This window comes from Scyliorhinus torazame, chromosome 6 (assembly GCF_047496885.1).
Source record: "Scyliorhinus torazame isolate Kashiwa2021f chromosome 6, sScyTor2.1, whole genome shotgun sequence".
Taxonomy (NCBI): domain Eukaryota; kingdom Metazoa; phylum Chordata; class Chondrichthyes; order Carcharhiniformes; family Scyliorhinidae; genus Scyliorhinus; species Scyliorhinus torazame.
In genome coordinates, this window is record NC_092712.1 from 114,775,650 (window position 1) to 114,791,393 (window position 15,744).

The 15,744-nt window shown below is 46.5% G+C and overlaps 1 protein-coding gene across 2 annotated transcripts in view; it reads left to right on the forward strand.

Moving 5' to 3' along the window:
- Positions 1–15,744, forward strand: part of LOC140424963 (ankyrin repeat and IBR domain-containing protein 1-like) — a 100,300-nt gene that overhangs the window by 74,913 nt on the left and 9,643 nt on the right. For both annotated transcript variants that reach the window (XM_072508696.1, XM_072508697.1), the window contains exons 10-14: positions 2,493–2,581; positions 3,483–3,613; positions 4,988–5,122; positions 5,594–5,680; positions 5,763–5,829. In XM_072508696.1, coding sequence (XP_072364797.1) covers positions 2,493–2,581; positions 3,483–3,613; positions 4,988–5,122; positions 5,594–5,680; positions 5,763–5,829 — 509 coding nt within the window. The remainder of the gene's footprint in view (positions 1–2,492; positions 2,582–3,482; positions 3,614–4,987; positions 5,123–5,593; positions 5,681–5,762; positions 5,830–15,744) is intronic.

Here is a 15,744-nt window from a genome sequence, read left to right on the forward strand (position 1 = left end):
GGCCACTGTTCGTGTGGACTTTGCACATTCTCCCCATGTTTGCGTGGGTTTCGCCCCCACAACCCAAAGATGTGCAGAGTAGGTGGATTGGCGACGCTAATTTGCCCCTTATTTGAAAAAATGAATTGGGTACTCTAAATTTTGGGGGGAAAAACATTATTAATAAATTAGTGTCAATATGTCTTCCGGTGGCAGCCTCCATGAGTGGTCGCACATTTGGTGGCTCCTGCTCGAGGTGCGAGAACTCCATTAAATCCCACAGCCACACCAAGGCACGGGGTGGAGAAGCTGACCTCCACCCCAACAGAAACCCGCCTGCGAGCGATCAATGAAGCAAAGGCTAAAACATCTTCCCCCGTTCCCGTCTGTAACTCCGGCAAGTCTGACACCCCGAATATGGCCCCCAAGAGACTGGGCTCTAAGCCCACATGCAAGATCGCCTCTATGGTGCTGAAGAACGATCTCCAAAATTTCTCCAACTTCAGACAGGACCCGAATATATGTATGTGATTCTCTGGGTCCCTCCCACACAGCTCACAAATATCCTCCACCCCCTCAAACAGCCGGCGCATCCTTGACTTTGTCAGGTCCGCTCTGTGTACTACCTTTAACTGTATTAGCCCCAGCCTCACACAGGAGGTTGAGGCTGTCATCCTCCACAGCACCTCACACCACAACCCCTCCTCCAGCGTCTTCCCCGGCTCCTCCTTCCACTTGACCTTCACACTCCCAAGATGCCTTACCTCCTTCCAAACCTCTCCCAAAGATCGCCCAGATGACCCCAACCCCATCACTGACAACACTCGCTCCAACAATGAGGAGGATGGCGCTACCGGAAAGGTTGGAAAAAAATTATTTGCAAATTCTCACACCTGCATGAACCTGAAATCCTTCCCACGCGGGACCCAAACTTCTCTTCCAAATCCTCCAAACTTGACCACTGCCCTTCCAAAAACAAGTCCTTTATTTCCAACATCCCTCGCTCCCCCCATCCCCGAAACCTCTTATCTAGCCTCCCTGGCTCAAATACATGGTTCCCTCGGATCGACATCAACTTTGACGATTCCCCCAAACTAAAGTGCTGCTGAAATTACCTCCATGTTTTCATTGTGGCTACCACCACAGGACTCCCCAAGAACTTCCGTGGGGCAACCTTGACTCCTTGCAAGAGCCTGCCTCCATCCTCACCCTCAAAGCCTCTGTCTCCCTGCTCCTAGGGATAACTCCCCTGCTTTTTTTTAAAATAGTCCCATAGAATCTTTTACAGGCACCCAATGAGACAGAGAAGGTCTCAGCTTAACATCTCATCCGTAAGATGGCACCTCCAATGGTGCAGTGTCCCTTGCACCGGAGTGTCAGAATTGTTTTTTGTGCTGAAGTCCTGGAGTGGATATCAGAATTCACTTCACATTGATACGATCACCATAATAGAGACTGATGACATTTGAACTTCCAGTTGCTAGCTGAAAGAATGTTGTGGCAATTCATTTTTTCCAATTAAGGGGCAATTTAGCGTGGCCAATCCACATACCCTGCACATCTTTTGGGTTGTGGGGGCTAAACCCACGCATACACGAGGAGAATGTGCAAACTCCACACAGACTGACCCAGAGCCGGGGTCGAATCTGGGACCTCGGCGCCGTGAGGCAGCGCTGCTAACCACCGTGCCACCTTGTTGCCCTTTTGCTTTTTGATACTTTAATTCATTTGTAATTGATTTGTTCAGGAATCCCTGCTGCAGAGACCAGTGAATGTGCTTAATCAACTTTATGCAGTGTAGCTATTCCATACTTCTGAATAACAGCATCCCAGAGAGAGAAAAGGTTCTACTCCATTTCCAATCTGTGTTCCATTAAGCCACCAATTGGAGGCGGTAGCATTTCTAATACAGGGGAAAGATTTTAAGAGATGAATGTCATAGTATTTCTTTCCTCCTCCTAGCAGCTAGTTGAGGAGCATTGCTAATGGCCTGGAAATGCCACATCTTCATCGGTTAATAATTTTGACTAATTGGTTAAAATAAAGAGTATAAAAAGGCAAATAGAGGGAAAATGTGTGCAAAATACCTCTAGGTAATGCATTTTACCTGCTCTGCACTGCAAATCTCTCTTTCCCTTCTCACAGTTTGCTACCTGTATATGCCCTATGCTCTCTAGTCTCCTGCAGAAAAGGTAGGCAAATGACATCTCAAATCAAATATACAAACCCAGCTGTTAACTTTAAACCAGTACTGCATTTCTTGTTTCTTGACTATCTCCCCTCCACTCAGTTGGTTCCTTCCAGTACCCTAACTTAGATCAGAATCCGCCTGAAATATTGATGTAAAGGACGCTTCATTCTATTACTTGGTGCACTGCCATAATGCAACACTGCATCACTGGGCTACCAACCTCCTAAATCTTTAGATCCAAATGAATTTGTAACTGCAAATATTTTATGCATGAGTATATCAGCTGACGTATTTTAGGATGTTCATGTATTATTTCCCATAGGGAGTGTCTGGGAGAAGCCCATGAACCCTGTGATTGTCAAACATGGAAAAATTGGCTACAGAAGATTACAGAAATGAAACCAGAAGAACGTAAGATTGTTGATTCATTTTCTTTTCTGATTTTTTTGGAGATACTTCAACATTTCTGTAGCTAGTTACATTGCTGAAATGTTAACATTTCACCATATGCCTCTCTATCTCTCCCCTTCCTCGACCCAGTCCATGCTTTTGTTGGGCTCCCAATTGCTTCCACATTAAAGTTTCTTCTTTTGTGGTTTATTGTATTGTGGTTTGGTTACTTCCACTCGGTGGTGTGGGGGGGTGGAACAATGCACTTTATGACAAAATGTTTAACAGAAAATTTGTGTCTCGTCTCCTCCCACAAATATATTCTATCAAAATGCTTTGTATGTTTGAACAACTGTTGAACTTCCTCCTTCGTCTTCTCTTTGACTGAAAATAATCCGAGTATTTTAAATTGTCTCTTCTAGCTTTACATTCCTGGCACCATCCCTTAAAATTTGAACTATGCACTCTGGCTGTAATGCCCTTACTATAATGGGGGAGGTCATACAACACAGTGGGACCTAAATAATGCTTTGTACAAATTCAACTTTACTTCCGTTCTTTGGGATTTGGTGCCCAGGTTTATGAAAAGCAAAATGCTGTTTTTTGTTTTATCCACCTGATTATTTTGTAGGAAATTCACATTTATGATAGCCAACCTGCAGTTGATTATCTGTCAATGTTTTAAACTCCGCAAACGCATGACAGTAGCCTGGATGAATTTGAATCTTAATTATTCTTGAGCCCTCACTGACATTTCCCATGGCAACATAATTAAGATTAGGAAATTTCATGTTGTAATGGCCTAAAATATATATGTAACATAACTTTCTGCAATGTTCAATGTTTCAAGTGGTTAGAGATAGTAATCAAAGTTGATAATTGCTTCTTTTATTTTGCAAACTATACTCTGTTGTGATAATAGTTGCTGGTGTAAATGAAGCATTTGAAGATGCTGCCAACTGTCTATGGTTGTTGTCTAACTCTAAACCATGCGCCAACTGCAAATCTCCAATTCAAAAGAATGAGGGCTGCAATCACATGCAATGTGCCAAGGTAAGCAATGTAAAATGACACAGAGAAATTGCTCTGCTCAATCTAAGCAATGTTTCACACCATGCATGTTGGGCAAATGTTGGGGAAAAAGTACCGAAAGATGTGCTTGTTAGGTGAATTGGACATTCTGAATTCTCCGTCTGTGTACCCGAACAGGCACCGGAGTGGGGCGACCAGGGGATTTTCACAGTAACTTCATTGCAGTGTTAATGTAAGCCTACTTGTGACAATAATAAAGATTATTATTATGTTAACACTTTTGTGTTTATGCGGACATCAAAGTATATTGTGAGATTTTATTCAATTATCTGTTTAATCTGACAAAATGATTGGCATATTTCATTTCAAGCACAAGTCCTTAAATTGGCTTTTTGTAACAAAAATAGTTAATACAATTAAACAAATAAGCAAATTCGTCATAATTTCCACACTGGACGCCATGTTCAGCTCCTCATTTATGGTCCTTCAAAACAAATTTCTGCTCACTGTTTATTTATTTTCCTTTTCATTTGTTTCCCCATTTTGCCAGAGTTACTCCATGTTTTTACTCAAAATAATATTGCCTGATATCACAGAATCAAATATTTTTCCTTGCATTTAGTTGCAGATTCCCATAAATAAATTGGCTTTGTGCCAAATAGGTAGGCCATTACCTATTTAGTGCCTAATTAAATGTAGCAACTTCATTGTCAAGTAGTTTTTGGAATATATCATGCGCAACCATGGTTGGATAGGCATCTCTCTGTTCATGCAGCAGTGTTGCTGAATAGGATATTGTGTTTAATTATACTAACTTATCTAGACACGTGAATTGATGGATGCCCCTAGCTAAGGTAGCACAGTCACTGATCATATGTGAACCTTTTGGAGAGCATGAAATGCTTATAAGTTGAGCGCAGACCCATACTGAATGAGTTGTACTAAAAACTTTCAGTTTGTCATAATTTTTCTGTGAATTTGCTTTGAAATTTATCCTGATAATTTCTCATTGTATTTAATTACATTTAATTTTGAGAGAGCATTGCACGTTACTGGTTCTTCATCCGAATTCTGAACCTTGAAATTTGATGCCAGAAGTCCGAATAAATAAGTGCACAGTGTTTTTGCTTTTGGGTTATGCATGAGGTTTTTTAAAAAGATAATTTGTAATGCCACATTAAAGCCTGTAGAAGTAATATTGTGGCAGGTGTACATTGAAAGTCATTGACTGTGTTATTCATAAGGAATTATTTAAATTTGATATTCAGTATATTTAATGAAGCACCTGTTTTTTTCATGCATATGGTTACATTGCTTCTTTGATAAGTTTGCAGAAATATTTGATGTTTAAGAGTGGGATGAGGAAAAATCCAAGGTTGCTGTCTTTCTCCACAGTGCAAATATGATTTTTGTTGGATTTGTTTGGAAGAATGGAAAAAGCACAGCTCATCCACTGGAGGCTATTATAGATGCACTCGATATGAAGTCATCCAACAGGTTGAAGAACAGTCCAAGGAAATGACAGCTGAGGTACGCATTTAAGTGGGAAATAAAATGAATGCTTTAATGGTTTCAGTATACCTCTTATTGTGATTGTCTCCTTCTAGATTCTGTGGTTTGTTCTTGTCTTCCAAGACTTCTTCATTCTTCTTTGCTTAGTCATGTGTTAAGTAAGGACATGGGGTGATGGGGCTCATGAAGGAATAGAGAAACATTGTGATAATAGTTTTCCAACATAGTATGGTAGACTAAATATGCTTTTTATAAAGATGCACAATCCAAAATGGATCATAGGTAAAATCTTAAACTTTTCAATTATTATTTTCTTTTAAATTTGATGTTTTAGCTTGTCCTTTTAACTTTTTAATTTCTCTTAACTTTGGATTTAATATTGAATAATTCTTTTAAAATTTATCTCAATCTTTTTCAGTAGACATTGTATACATTTTCTGAACCGATTCCTGAGATTTTTTAAGTCAGAAAATATATCTTCTGTTTCAGGCTGAGAAAAAGCACAAGAAATTTCAGGAACTTGACAGATTTATGCACTACTACACAAGATTTAAAAACCACGAGCATAGTTATAAGGTATGTTACGGAAAGAATACTTTTATTTTAGAACTGCCAACTTTGAATCGAATAAAAATAGGCCCTTTTTGTCATTTATTAGTTAGAGCAACGTCTTCTGAAAACTGCCAAAGAAAAGATGGAACAACTGAGCAGGGCTCTAAAAGGAGGTAGGTGAAATAAAGTCAATAATTTAAATAGTCTATAAAGACAACTGCTACTGTTTAGTGATTGCCAACCTGATATACAGACCGTTGCAAAACACCAGCCTGGAAGGAGTTATTAAGCAAATTGTTTTATTTTATAACATTTTACAGCACAAAAGGTAACTTTCTGACCTATAAAGCCTATGGCTGCTTTCTGAAAGAGCAGTTTACTGAGCAGACCATTGTCCTTATTCTTTCCTCAAAATCTTCAATCTGCACCCACTTCCTGTCTACAAAACCTTGAAATGGTCCTGTTGTAATGTTTTCATCGTGGTGTCACATTTTTGTTACACTTTGGTAACAATTTTTTGTTGTTCCGAATTCCTGTGGTCACATTTATAATGCAAACTGAGTATGTAAACTCGTCACACTGTAATTATATCCTCCTGTTCGTGGTGATCCAGTCTCATCTCAATTTTGAGTCATTCAGCTCTTCAGTCTATGCTGCAGGGAAATTCTTATGTTTCAACTCCCTCTGCTTCCTACATCCTAGATAACTGCACATTTTGTTGTTTAAAACATAAAATCTAAGTTTGGTTTTTTAAAACATTTTTAAACAACTTTATTGTGGAATTTGAATTGCATCTGGAGCCCATAATCCAAATATTCTCTTTTCACTACTTCATCTGTAGGCTACGTTTAATCTTGGCTGTCTTAGTGTAACACTGCAGAAGATTGACCAGTATCCTTTGATTTTTTTTTAAATTTTAAAAGCTATTTGCTATTGAACATTTTGCTTCCACGCTGTTTTTGATGTGGCATTCTAGGAATCTGCCATGCTCTGGATTTTAAAAAATCCCCCATCTTTTCCCTTAATTCTTTCAGTGGTCAAATTTATATTCTGTGGTTACGAATGTGCCAGACCATAACTTTTATCTATTTACCTTATTAAGTCCTTTGTAATTATGAGCAATTATCAGATCTCTTGTTAACTTTTAGTTTGATTGAAAAGATTTCCTCATGTCTCTCATCTGTCCTCCAAACTGAAGACATTTTTAACTGGTGTCGCTAAAGTAAATATTTTCTGTGTTTGCTGTATGTCCTGAAGCTTGTGAAACTGAACACACTGTTTCACTGTAGCCTACCCAATGATTTGTTCAAGTTTATAATTACCTCTGTCTTTATATTATCTCTACGTTTTTAAATATATTTTGATTAAAGTTGTCAATCCACGCCCCCCAAAGCAACTGACGATGGTTAATTCCCTGAAATAAGTAATAATAGGTCGCCACCTCCGGTAGAACACATCAACTGATCCCCTCATCATGCACATAACCTTCTCTAGGTATAAAAATTCCATTACATCCCCTAACAGGCCAGGGCAGTTGGTGAGGCTGGGAACCTCCACCTCAGCAGGACTTGCCTCCAGCCGATCAACGCGATGAAGGGAAGGATATCTGCCTCCGTCCCGTCTGCAGCCCTGGCAAGTTTGACAACCAAATATGGCAACCAAAGGACAGGGTTCCAGTTCGATATTGAAAATGTCCAACATGGTGCTAAAGAAGGAGACCCAAAATCTCACAAGGTTGGGGCAGGACCAGTACATGTGCATGTGGTTGGCTGGGCCCCCAGAACACCGCTCATACCTATCGTCCACCTCCGGGGGCGGGAAAACTACTCAACCTCTCCTTGAACACTACCTTAAGCTGGATCAAGCCCAGCCTCACACATGAGGACGTGAAGTTCACTCTGCGAAGGGCCTCACTCCACACTTCATCAGCTACTGCAGACCCCCCTCCCCCACTTCGTATTCACTCCAGCCACTGAGCTTACTTCTTCCGATAGGATCCGCCCATAGATTCCAGACTTATTAATCTCCTCCAACCCCGCAAATAAAAGGATCCTCTCCGTTAGCAATGTCGGTGGTGCCTCTGGGAAAGTGTTCTGCACTGAATTCCGAACCTGGAGATGCCTAAATGAGTTCAACCCCGTTAATTCCTCTAAGCTGGTGAATCGCCTTGCCAAAGAAAAGTCTCCTATTTTCTCTGACCCCTTCCTTCCCTGCACCCCGAACATGGCATCCAGTATCGCCAAGCAGGTGGTTAGTACAAATAGGGGCCAACTTCAACAAAGACCCCAGCCTAAATGCTGTCTGAATTGCCTCCATATCCTTAAAATGGATACAACCACCGGACTCACAGAATAACCTGTTGGCAAAAATGGGAGCAAAGCTGTCCATATTGTCTCTATTTATAAAATAGAATATTTTTATCAACCTGTTCTCTCAATTTTGATGGTGTGTATCCTGTTATGATCTCCATGGAGGCAGATAACTTTTTAAAGAAATTCAAACTTTTATTTGATAGCTCAAAGGATAACGCAGCAAGGTTTCACATTCACTTTTTTTGGGAACTGTTTTTATTAAATTTTTAGTATTTTGTACAAAATTACAAAACAGACTAACTCCAAATAAATCCCCAACACAACCTTCCAACCCGTGAAATACAAAAAAAGAAAATAAGCCCCCCCTCCCACTTAGTCATTCCCCAACAGCCAACAGCGGCCAACTCTGAAATGCAATGTGAACGGCTTCCACCTCCGCCCCTCAGTATATTTGACCTTCTCGTGGTGCAAAAACTCCCATCAAATCCCCAAGCACGCGCCGGTGTTGCCAACCTGCAGCCCAACAGGATCCGCCACCGCGCCTCCAAGAGGCGAAAGCTAGGACATCCTCCCTCACACCTGTCCACAGCTCCAGCACATCCGAAACCCCCAAAATAGCCACCAAAGGGCAAGGCTCTAACCCAATATTTAGGATCGCTGATATGGTGTTAATAAAGGAAATCCAGAAGCTTAGAACAGGACCAAATCAGTATACTGGCCTCCTCCAACCCCAAACAGGAGAGAGTCCTCTCCACTAAGGATGATGGTAGCACCACCAGGAAATCAAAAAAAAAAACCCGAACAAAGTTCTGCACCTGGAGGTACCTAAATATGTCTGAGCCTAATGGCCCAAATTTCTCCTGCAGCTCCTCCAGGCTGGCAAACTACCCCTTCAAGAATGAATCACCAACTTTCTTCAGCCCTTTCGCTCTCCATGCACCAAATGTGGCATCCAGCCTTGCCGGCTCAAGTAGGTGGTTGGCACAAATGGGAGCCAACCTTGAAGCTGCCCCCAACTTAATATGCTGCTGGAGTTGCTTCCATATTTTTAGTGTGGACACAACCACTGGGTTCGCTGAGTACCTTGCCGGTGCCAATGGAAGTGGCGCTGTTACCAGTGCCCCAAACCTGTCCACCTACATGACCCTGACTCCATCTGAACCCAGAGACCACGCAGGTACCTGCATCATCCCAACACCGCCTCCGCGTTGGTCACCCAATAATGGGGCAGCAAAGTTTGCAGCGCTAGACCCTGTGTTTTCATCTGGAGGACTTCCTTCTGAATCCTCGGGGCCTTACCCGCCCAAATAATCAAGAAGTAAGCTGCTCAACCCTTCAGAAAAACAACTTAGGAAGGAACACTGTAAGGCACTTAAATACAAATACAAATCTCTGCAGGGTGTTCATCTTAACCGACTGAACCTGGCCCGCCAACAATAACGAGATTAGCTCACCTCGGCAAGTCTGTCTTAACTCTACCCACCACGCTCGTATAATTCAGCCTCTGAAGGCGTGCCCAACCCATCGCCACCTGGACCACTAAGTATCGAAAACTATTCCCTGCCAATTGAAACGGCAACACTCCTAATTCCACCCCGATGCATTTACCATAAAGTACTCATTCTTCCCTATGTTCAACTTGTAACCGGAGAAGGCACCAAAGCTCTGCAAAATACCCACAATATTTCCTATAGACACCCCAGGGTCCCTAACGTACAGCAATAAATCATCTGCATATAACGACACCCAATGTTCCACACCACCTCTAATGATCTCCTGCCATGCATTTGAGGCCCTCAAAGCATAGCCAACGGCTCAATTGCCAACGCAAACAACAAGGGAGACATCCTGCCTCGTACCCCGATGCAATCGATACCCCTGGGCTCATGATGCTGGTGCAAATGCTAGAAAATGGGGCTGCATACAGTAACTGCACCCACGACACAAACGCATGTCCAAACCCCAAACTACTTCTTCATGCAATAAGGTACCACCACTCCACCCGGTCGAACGGCTTCTGCGTCTAATGATGGAATTATCTCCAGTGCCGGCCTGGCCGTGGGGGTGGGCACCACATTCAACGACAACTTCCACTCCTTCACGAACCCCGTCAGATATTCCCTCACTACCTCTGGGAGACAAGGCTCCAACTTTAATGCCAATACCTTGGCATCTACATTTAACAGGGAGATCCGGGGAATTTGTGGGGTCCTTATCCTTTTTCAGGAGCAGTGAGATGACGGCTGCTCCAACATCTCTGGGAGGGGCTGCCCCAACATCTGTGGGAGGGCACACAGCACCAAAGAGTACCTATACATGTCCAGCAAGAACGGACCCAACTGATCCGAAAACTTACAGAACTAGGGGTAATAGTTTGAGGATCAGGGGTAAACCTTTTAGTACTAAGGTGAGGAGAAATATTTTCACCCGGAGAGTGGTGAATCTGTGGAATTCGCTAACACAGAAAGTAGTTGAGGCCAAAACGTTGTGTGATTTCAAGAAAGAATTAGATATAGCTCCTGGGGCTAAAGGGATCAAGGGATATGGGGGGGAAGACGTGATCAGATTATTGAACTTGATGATCAGCCATGATCATAATGAATGACGGAGCAGGCTCAAAGGGTCGAATGGCCTCCTATTTTCTATTTACCTTTCAAAATTCCACAGGGAACCCACCTGACCCTGGTGCCTTCCCTGCCTCCATGTGCTTCAACGCTGCCTTAATCGCCTCTATGCCGAATGGCGCCTCCAGCTCCTCCCACGAATCCTCCCCCACCATGGGAAACTCCAAACCCCACCCCTCTTCCCCCCCCAAGGAACTCTGCCAATCCTCGTTCATCCTCTGGCAGCTCCGACCTATATAACCTCTCTTAAAAGGCCCGAAACACTCCATTCACCTTATCCGGGGCGGAGACCAGCCTACCCTCCAAATCCCTAACCTGGACAACCTCCCTGGCTGCCTCCTGCCACCTTAATTGGTGAGGCTGGCCTTTTCCCCATATTCATACACCGCCCCTTTTACCCACCTCAATTGCCGCACCGCCCTGTCTGTTGACAACAAGTCAAGCTGCATTTACAGTTTTTCCCTGCATGTCGAAGGCTCCGGGGGTGCATCCCTCGCAAACCTACAATCCACCTCTGGAATCTCACCCATCAGTTTTGGTCACTCCTCCCTCGCCTCCCCGTCCACGCGTGCCTTAAATGCGATGATCTCTCCCCTGACCACCACATTCAGAGCCTCCCACAAAATTGAGAGCGACCTCCCCATTATCATTATGTTTTACAGATCCCTGTATGGTCCTCAATCGTCGCTCAGAACCCCAAATCCAATAACAGCCCTAATTCTACCCGCCACCCCCACGGCGCTCTCGACCAACCGCCAAGACCAGGTCCATCCAATGTGGGGCATAATCGGAAATAACCACTGGCAAGTACTCAGCCTTCCTCACCCCAGCGAGAAGAGTCCAACTCAAAATAATCAATCCTCGAATAAGTCTTGTATACCGAAGAAAAATGGAAACTCCTTCTCCCCAGGGTGCGTAAACTTCCAACGGGTCTGCCCCGTCTCCTCCATAAATACAGCCAATACCTTCGCCACCCCAACCAGGAGCAAAGATTTCAGCCTGGAGCGATCCACCTTCGGGTCCAAGTTTAAATCACCCCCCAAAATCAATTGGTGGGAATCCAAATCCGGCACTGTAGCCAGCAGTTCATCATCCCAATTCCGGGCATACACATTCACTAGAACCATCGACTTCCCCTCTAATGCCCCAACCACCATCACGTACCGTCCACCCTGATCAGTTATAACCCACTCCACATGGAAACAAACTCTCCTATTATTTAAGTTCACCAGCCCCGGGCCGGACTATCAAAGCCCAGCTGAAACACCTGGCTCCCCCAGGATTTCCGGAGCCTAGTCTGGTCCCTTTAAAATTCACCACGTTAGCTCCCAGACTCTTGTAATGTGCAAAAACCCTTTCCCCTCCATCCCCCCCCCCCCTTTTACTGGTTCCCCCAGGCCTCGCGTGTTCCAGGGGATTAACCTTGTCAGATCATCTCAACCCCCACCTTGGGTCAGCCATTACTACCATGATGCATCATACCTTCACCACCAGTTCCTCGGCCCCAAGCCCACTGCCTGCCCTAGCCAATGGGTGAGATAAAGAAAATCCCCTGGTCATGTTGCCCCCCACCCCCGACAAACTGCCTGCTGACTCATCTAACCCCCTCCCAAACAGACTGATGCGACCATCAGTTCACTCAAGGACTCGTGTCGGAATAAAACAGTGGTTTTAATCAACTGTCAACTTTGCCTGCCTGCGACTGGTACATAGTCCCACAGGCCAGCTACTCTTATACTCCTTCAAAGGGGCGGAGCCATGGGCAGAGCCTGTACATGCTCCAACATCTCCTCCTGTGGATGAAGCCATACAATGGCCCACAGATAAAAGATGTGCAGGTTAGGTGGATTGGCCATGATAAATTGCCCTTAGTGTCCAAAATTGCCCTTAGTGTTGGGTGGGATTACTGGATTACGGGGATAGGGTGGAGGTGTTGATCTTGGGTAGGGTGCTCTTTCCAAGAGCCGGAGCAGACTCGATGGGCCGAATGGCCTCCTGCACTGTAAATTCTATGATAATCTATGATAAAACCCACAGGGTTAATCACATAGACCATAACTGGTGAATTAACTGTATTTACAAACATAGAACATAACTGGTGAATTAACTGTATTTACATTCACCCCCTGTAAAAAAAAAAATAAATAAATAAAGTCCGGCGGGGGTGATGGGTCACAAGTTCAGCCGGTCCGGCGCTCGGATCGTACGCTGCGGCCGCAGAAGCACTGGTGTTGCAGCCGCTTCAGGTGGCTGGGGAAGTGGGTCCGGTGCAGCCCCAGGGGTGGACTCTGGGAGCGGCTCTTCCTGAGCTTCATTCCTGCGGACTGGTGTGCCGGGTGGAAGGGAGTGCGGGAGCCAAATGGGCGTGGGGGCGCTGGGCATGGGAGAAAGAGCGGGGTACAGCGCGGGGGGTACTGTGAACGTAGTGGTGGCGGAGCCTGCGGGCGCAAGGTCTCAGAGGGAGACAGTATCCTATCGACCATCGGGGTGCTCAACATATGCGTAGTGCCGGTTTGAGTGCAGGAGCTGGACCCTCTCTACCAGGGGATCGGACTTATGGGTCCGAACGTGTTTCCGGAGGACAACCGGACCCGGTGTCATCAGCCAGGGTGGGAGCGAGGCCCCTGAGATAGTCCCCTTAGGGAAAATAAACAAGCAGTCATGAGGAGTCTGGTTTGTGGCAGTGCAAAGGAGGGACCTAATAGCATGGAGTGCATCGGGGAGGACTTCCTGCCAGTAGGAAACCGGGAGATTCTGGACCGTAGGGTCAGTAGGATGGTCTTCCAGACCGTTGCGTTCTCCCTCGCCACCTGTCCATTTCCCCGGGGGTTGTAACTGGTAGTCCTGCTCGAGGCGATGCCTTTACTGAGCAGGTACTGACGCAGTTCGTCGCTCATGAATGACGAGCCCCTGTCGCTGTGGACGTAGTTGGGGAAACCAAACTGGGTGAAGACACTGTGCAGGGCTCTGATAACAGGTTGTCATATTGGGGCACGGGGTGGCAAACGAGAAATGGGAGAACTCATCAATAATGTTTAGAAAGTAGGTATTGCAATTATTCGAGAGGAGGGGCCCTTTGAAATCGATACTGAGGCGTTCAAAGGGCCGGGACGCCTTCACCAGGTGGGCCTTATCTGGTCAATAGAAGTGCGGTTTGGAGAAATCGGTGGAGGTTGGCGTCGTGGTCCTGCTGATCATGGCTGCAGATGGTGACGTTGTCCAAATACGAAAATGTGACCCGCAGCCCGTACTGGTCCACCATTCGGTCCATTGCTCGTTGGAATACCGAAACGCCGTTCATGACGCCAAAAGGGACCCGGAGGAAATGAAAAAGGCGGCCGTCAGCCTCAAACGGCGTGTAGTGGCGATCCTCCGGACGGATTAGGAGCTGGTGGTATGCAGACTTCAGATCCACCGTGGAGAACACGCGGTAGTGAGCGATCTGATTGACCATGTCTGCAATCCAGGGAAGGGGGTACGCATCAAGTTGCGTAAACCGGTTAATGGTCTGGCTGTACTCAGCAAGCATCCGGAGCTTCTCCCCGTCTTGATGACCACCACCTGAGCTCGCCAGGGGCTATTGCTGGCCTCTATGACTCCTTCCCACAAGAGACCTCAGACTTAATAAATATTCTGTCCTGCATGCTATATCGCCTGCTGCGAGTAGCTACTGGCTTGCAATCAGCAGTGAAGAGGGAAGGAGGGTCGACTTTCAGAGTGGCTAGGCTGCACACAGTGAGTGGGGGCAGGGGTCCGCCAAAGCTAAGCGTCAGGCTCTTGAGATTACATTGAAAATCAAGCCCTAAAGGGAGGGGGGTGCAGAGGACTGGGAGCACGTACAGCTGGAAATTAGTGTACTCAGCGCCCTGTACCGCTACGGTTACCATAGTGCGCCCTCTGATTTGTACCGAGTGCGACCCGGAGGCGAGGGAAATTGATTGTTGCGCCGGGAATATCGGGAGCGAGCAGCAGCTTACCAGATCCGGGTGGATGAAACTTTCGGTGCTCCCGGAGTCGAACAGGCAAGGTGTCTCGAACCCATTAACCCAGACGGCCATCATTGAGCTCTTGAGGTGCTTGGGTCGCGACTGGTCCAAGGTGACTGCGCTGAGTTGAGGGTAACCGGCGGCGTGGTCGGCTGTGCTGGGGCGGCCCCCCGGTGACTGTCCGAGCAGGTCGGACGCGTCGAGCAGCGTAGCAGATGGCATCCAAGATGGCAGCCCCCGGTGATCAAGAGTGGCGGGCGTCGAGGAAGATGGCGTCCAAGATGGCGGCCCCCATGGATTGCACGTCGCCGGCCGCGTGGGGGAGGATGGCCAAAATGGCGGCCCCCGTGAGTCGCATGTGCTGTGCGGAGTCAGAGTCGGCAGGCACGCTGCCACATTGCGAGGTCTGCGGGCCTGAGAGTCGGTAGTCCGAGTCTGAGAGTTTGCGTGCTTAGGCTTGACGAGGCAGACCTTGGTGAAGTGCCCTTTTCGGCAGCAACTGTTGCAGTGCACGTTGCGGGCCGGGCAGTGCTGTCGAGGGTGTTGAGGCTGGCCGCACAAATAACAAGGCAACCCCCCATGATGAGCGGGTGGGTGCGCAGCACAGGCCTGGTGTAGTCTCTGGTCGGGAGCCCACGAGGGGGTCGAGTGTTCGGCCGGAAATACAGTGAGGCTCTGGAAAGTGACCTCCAGTGAAGTCGCCAGTTTCACCATCTCGTCCAGGTCCTGGGCCCCTTTCTTGAGCAGTCGCTGCCGCACGTAATTTGATCTGACCCCCGCAACGTCTCGGGCGGCGAGCTCCATGGGCTGAGTGGCTGTAACGCCCTGATAGTTGCAGTTGCGCGCGAGGGCTTTGAGGTCATGCAGAAAGTCGTCAAGTGACTCCCCGGGGCGTTGGCGTCGAGTAGTGAGAATATGTCGCGCATAGACCTCGTTCACAGGCCGCACGTAGATGCGCTCGAGGATTGCGAGAGCGGTGGTATACGACATGGCCTCTTCAATTTGCACAGAAATGTGGTGACTCACTCATGTGTGGAGGAGACTCAATTTTTGTTCGTCCGTGACGCATGGCGTCGACGACGTGGCAAGGTAGGCCTTGAAACACCGCAGCCAGTGTGAAAAAATTTCCTTCGCCTCCGCGGCCTGTGGATCGAGCTCCAGTCTGT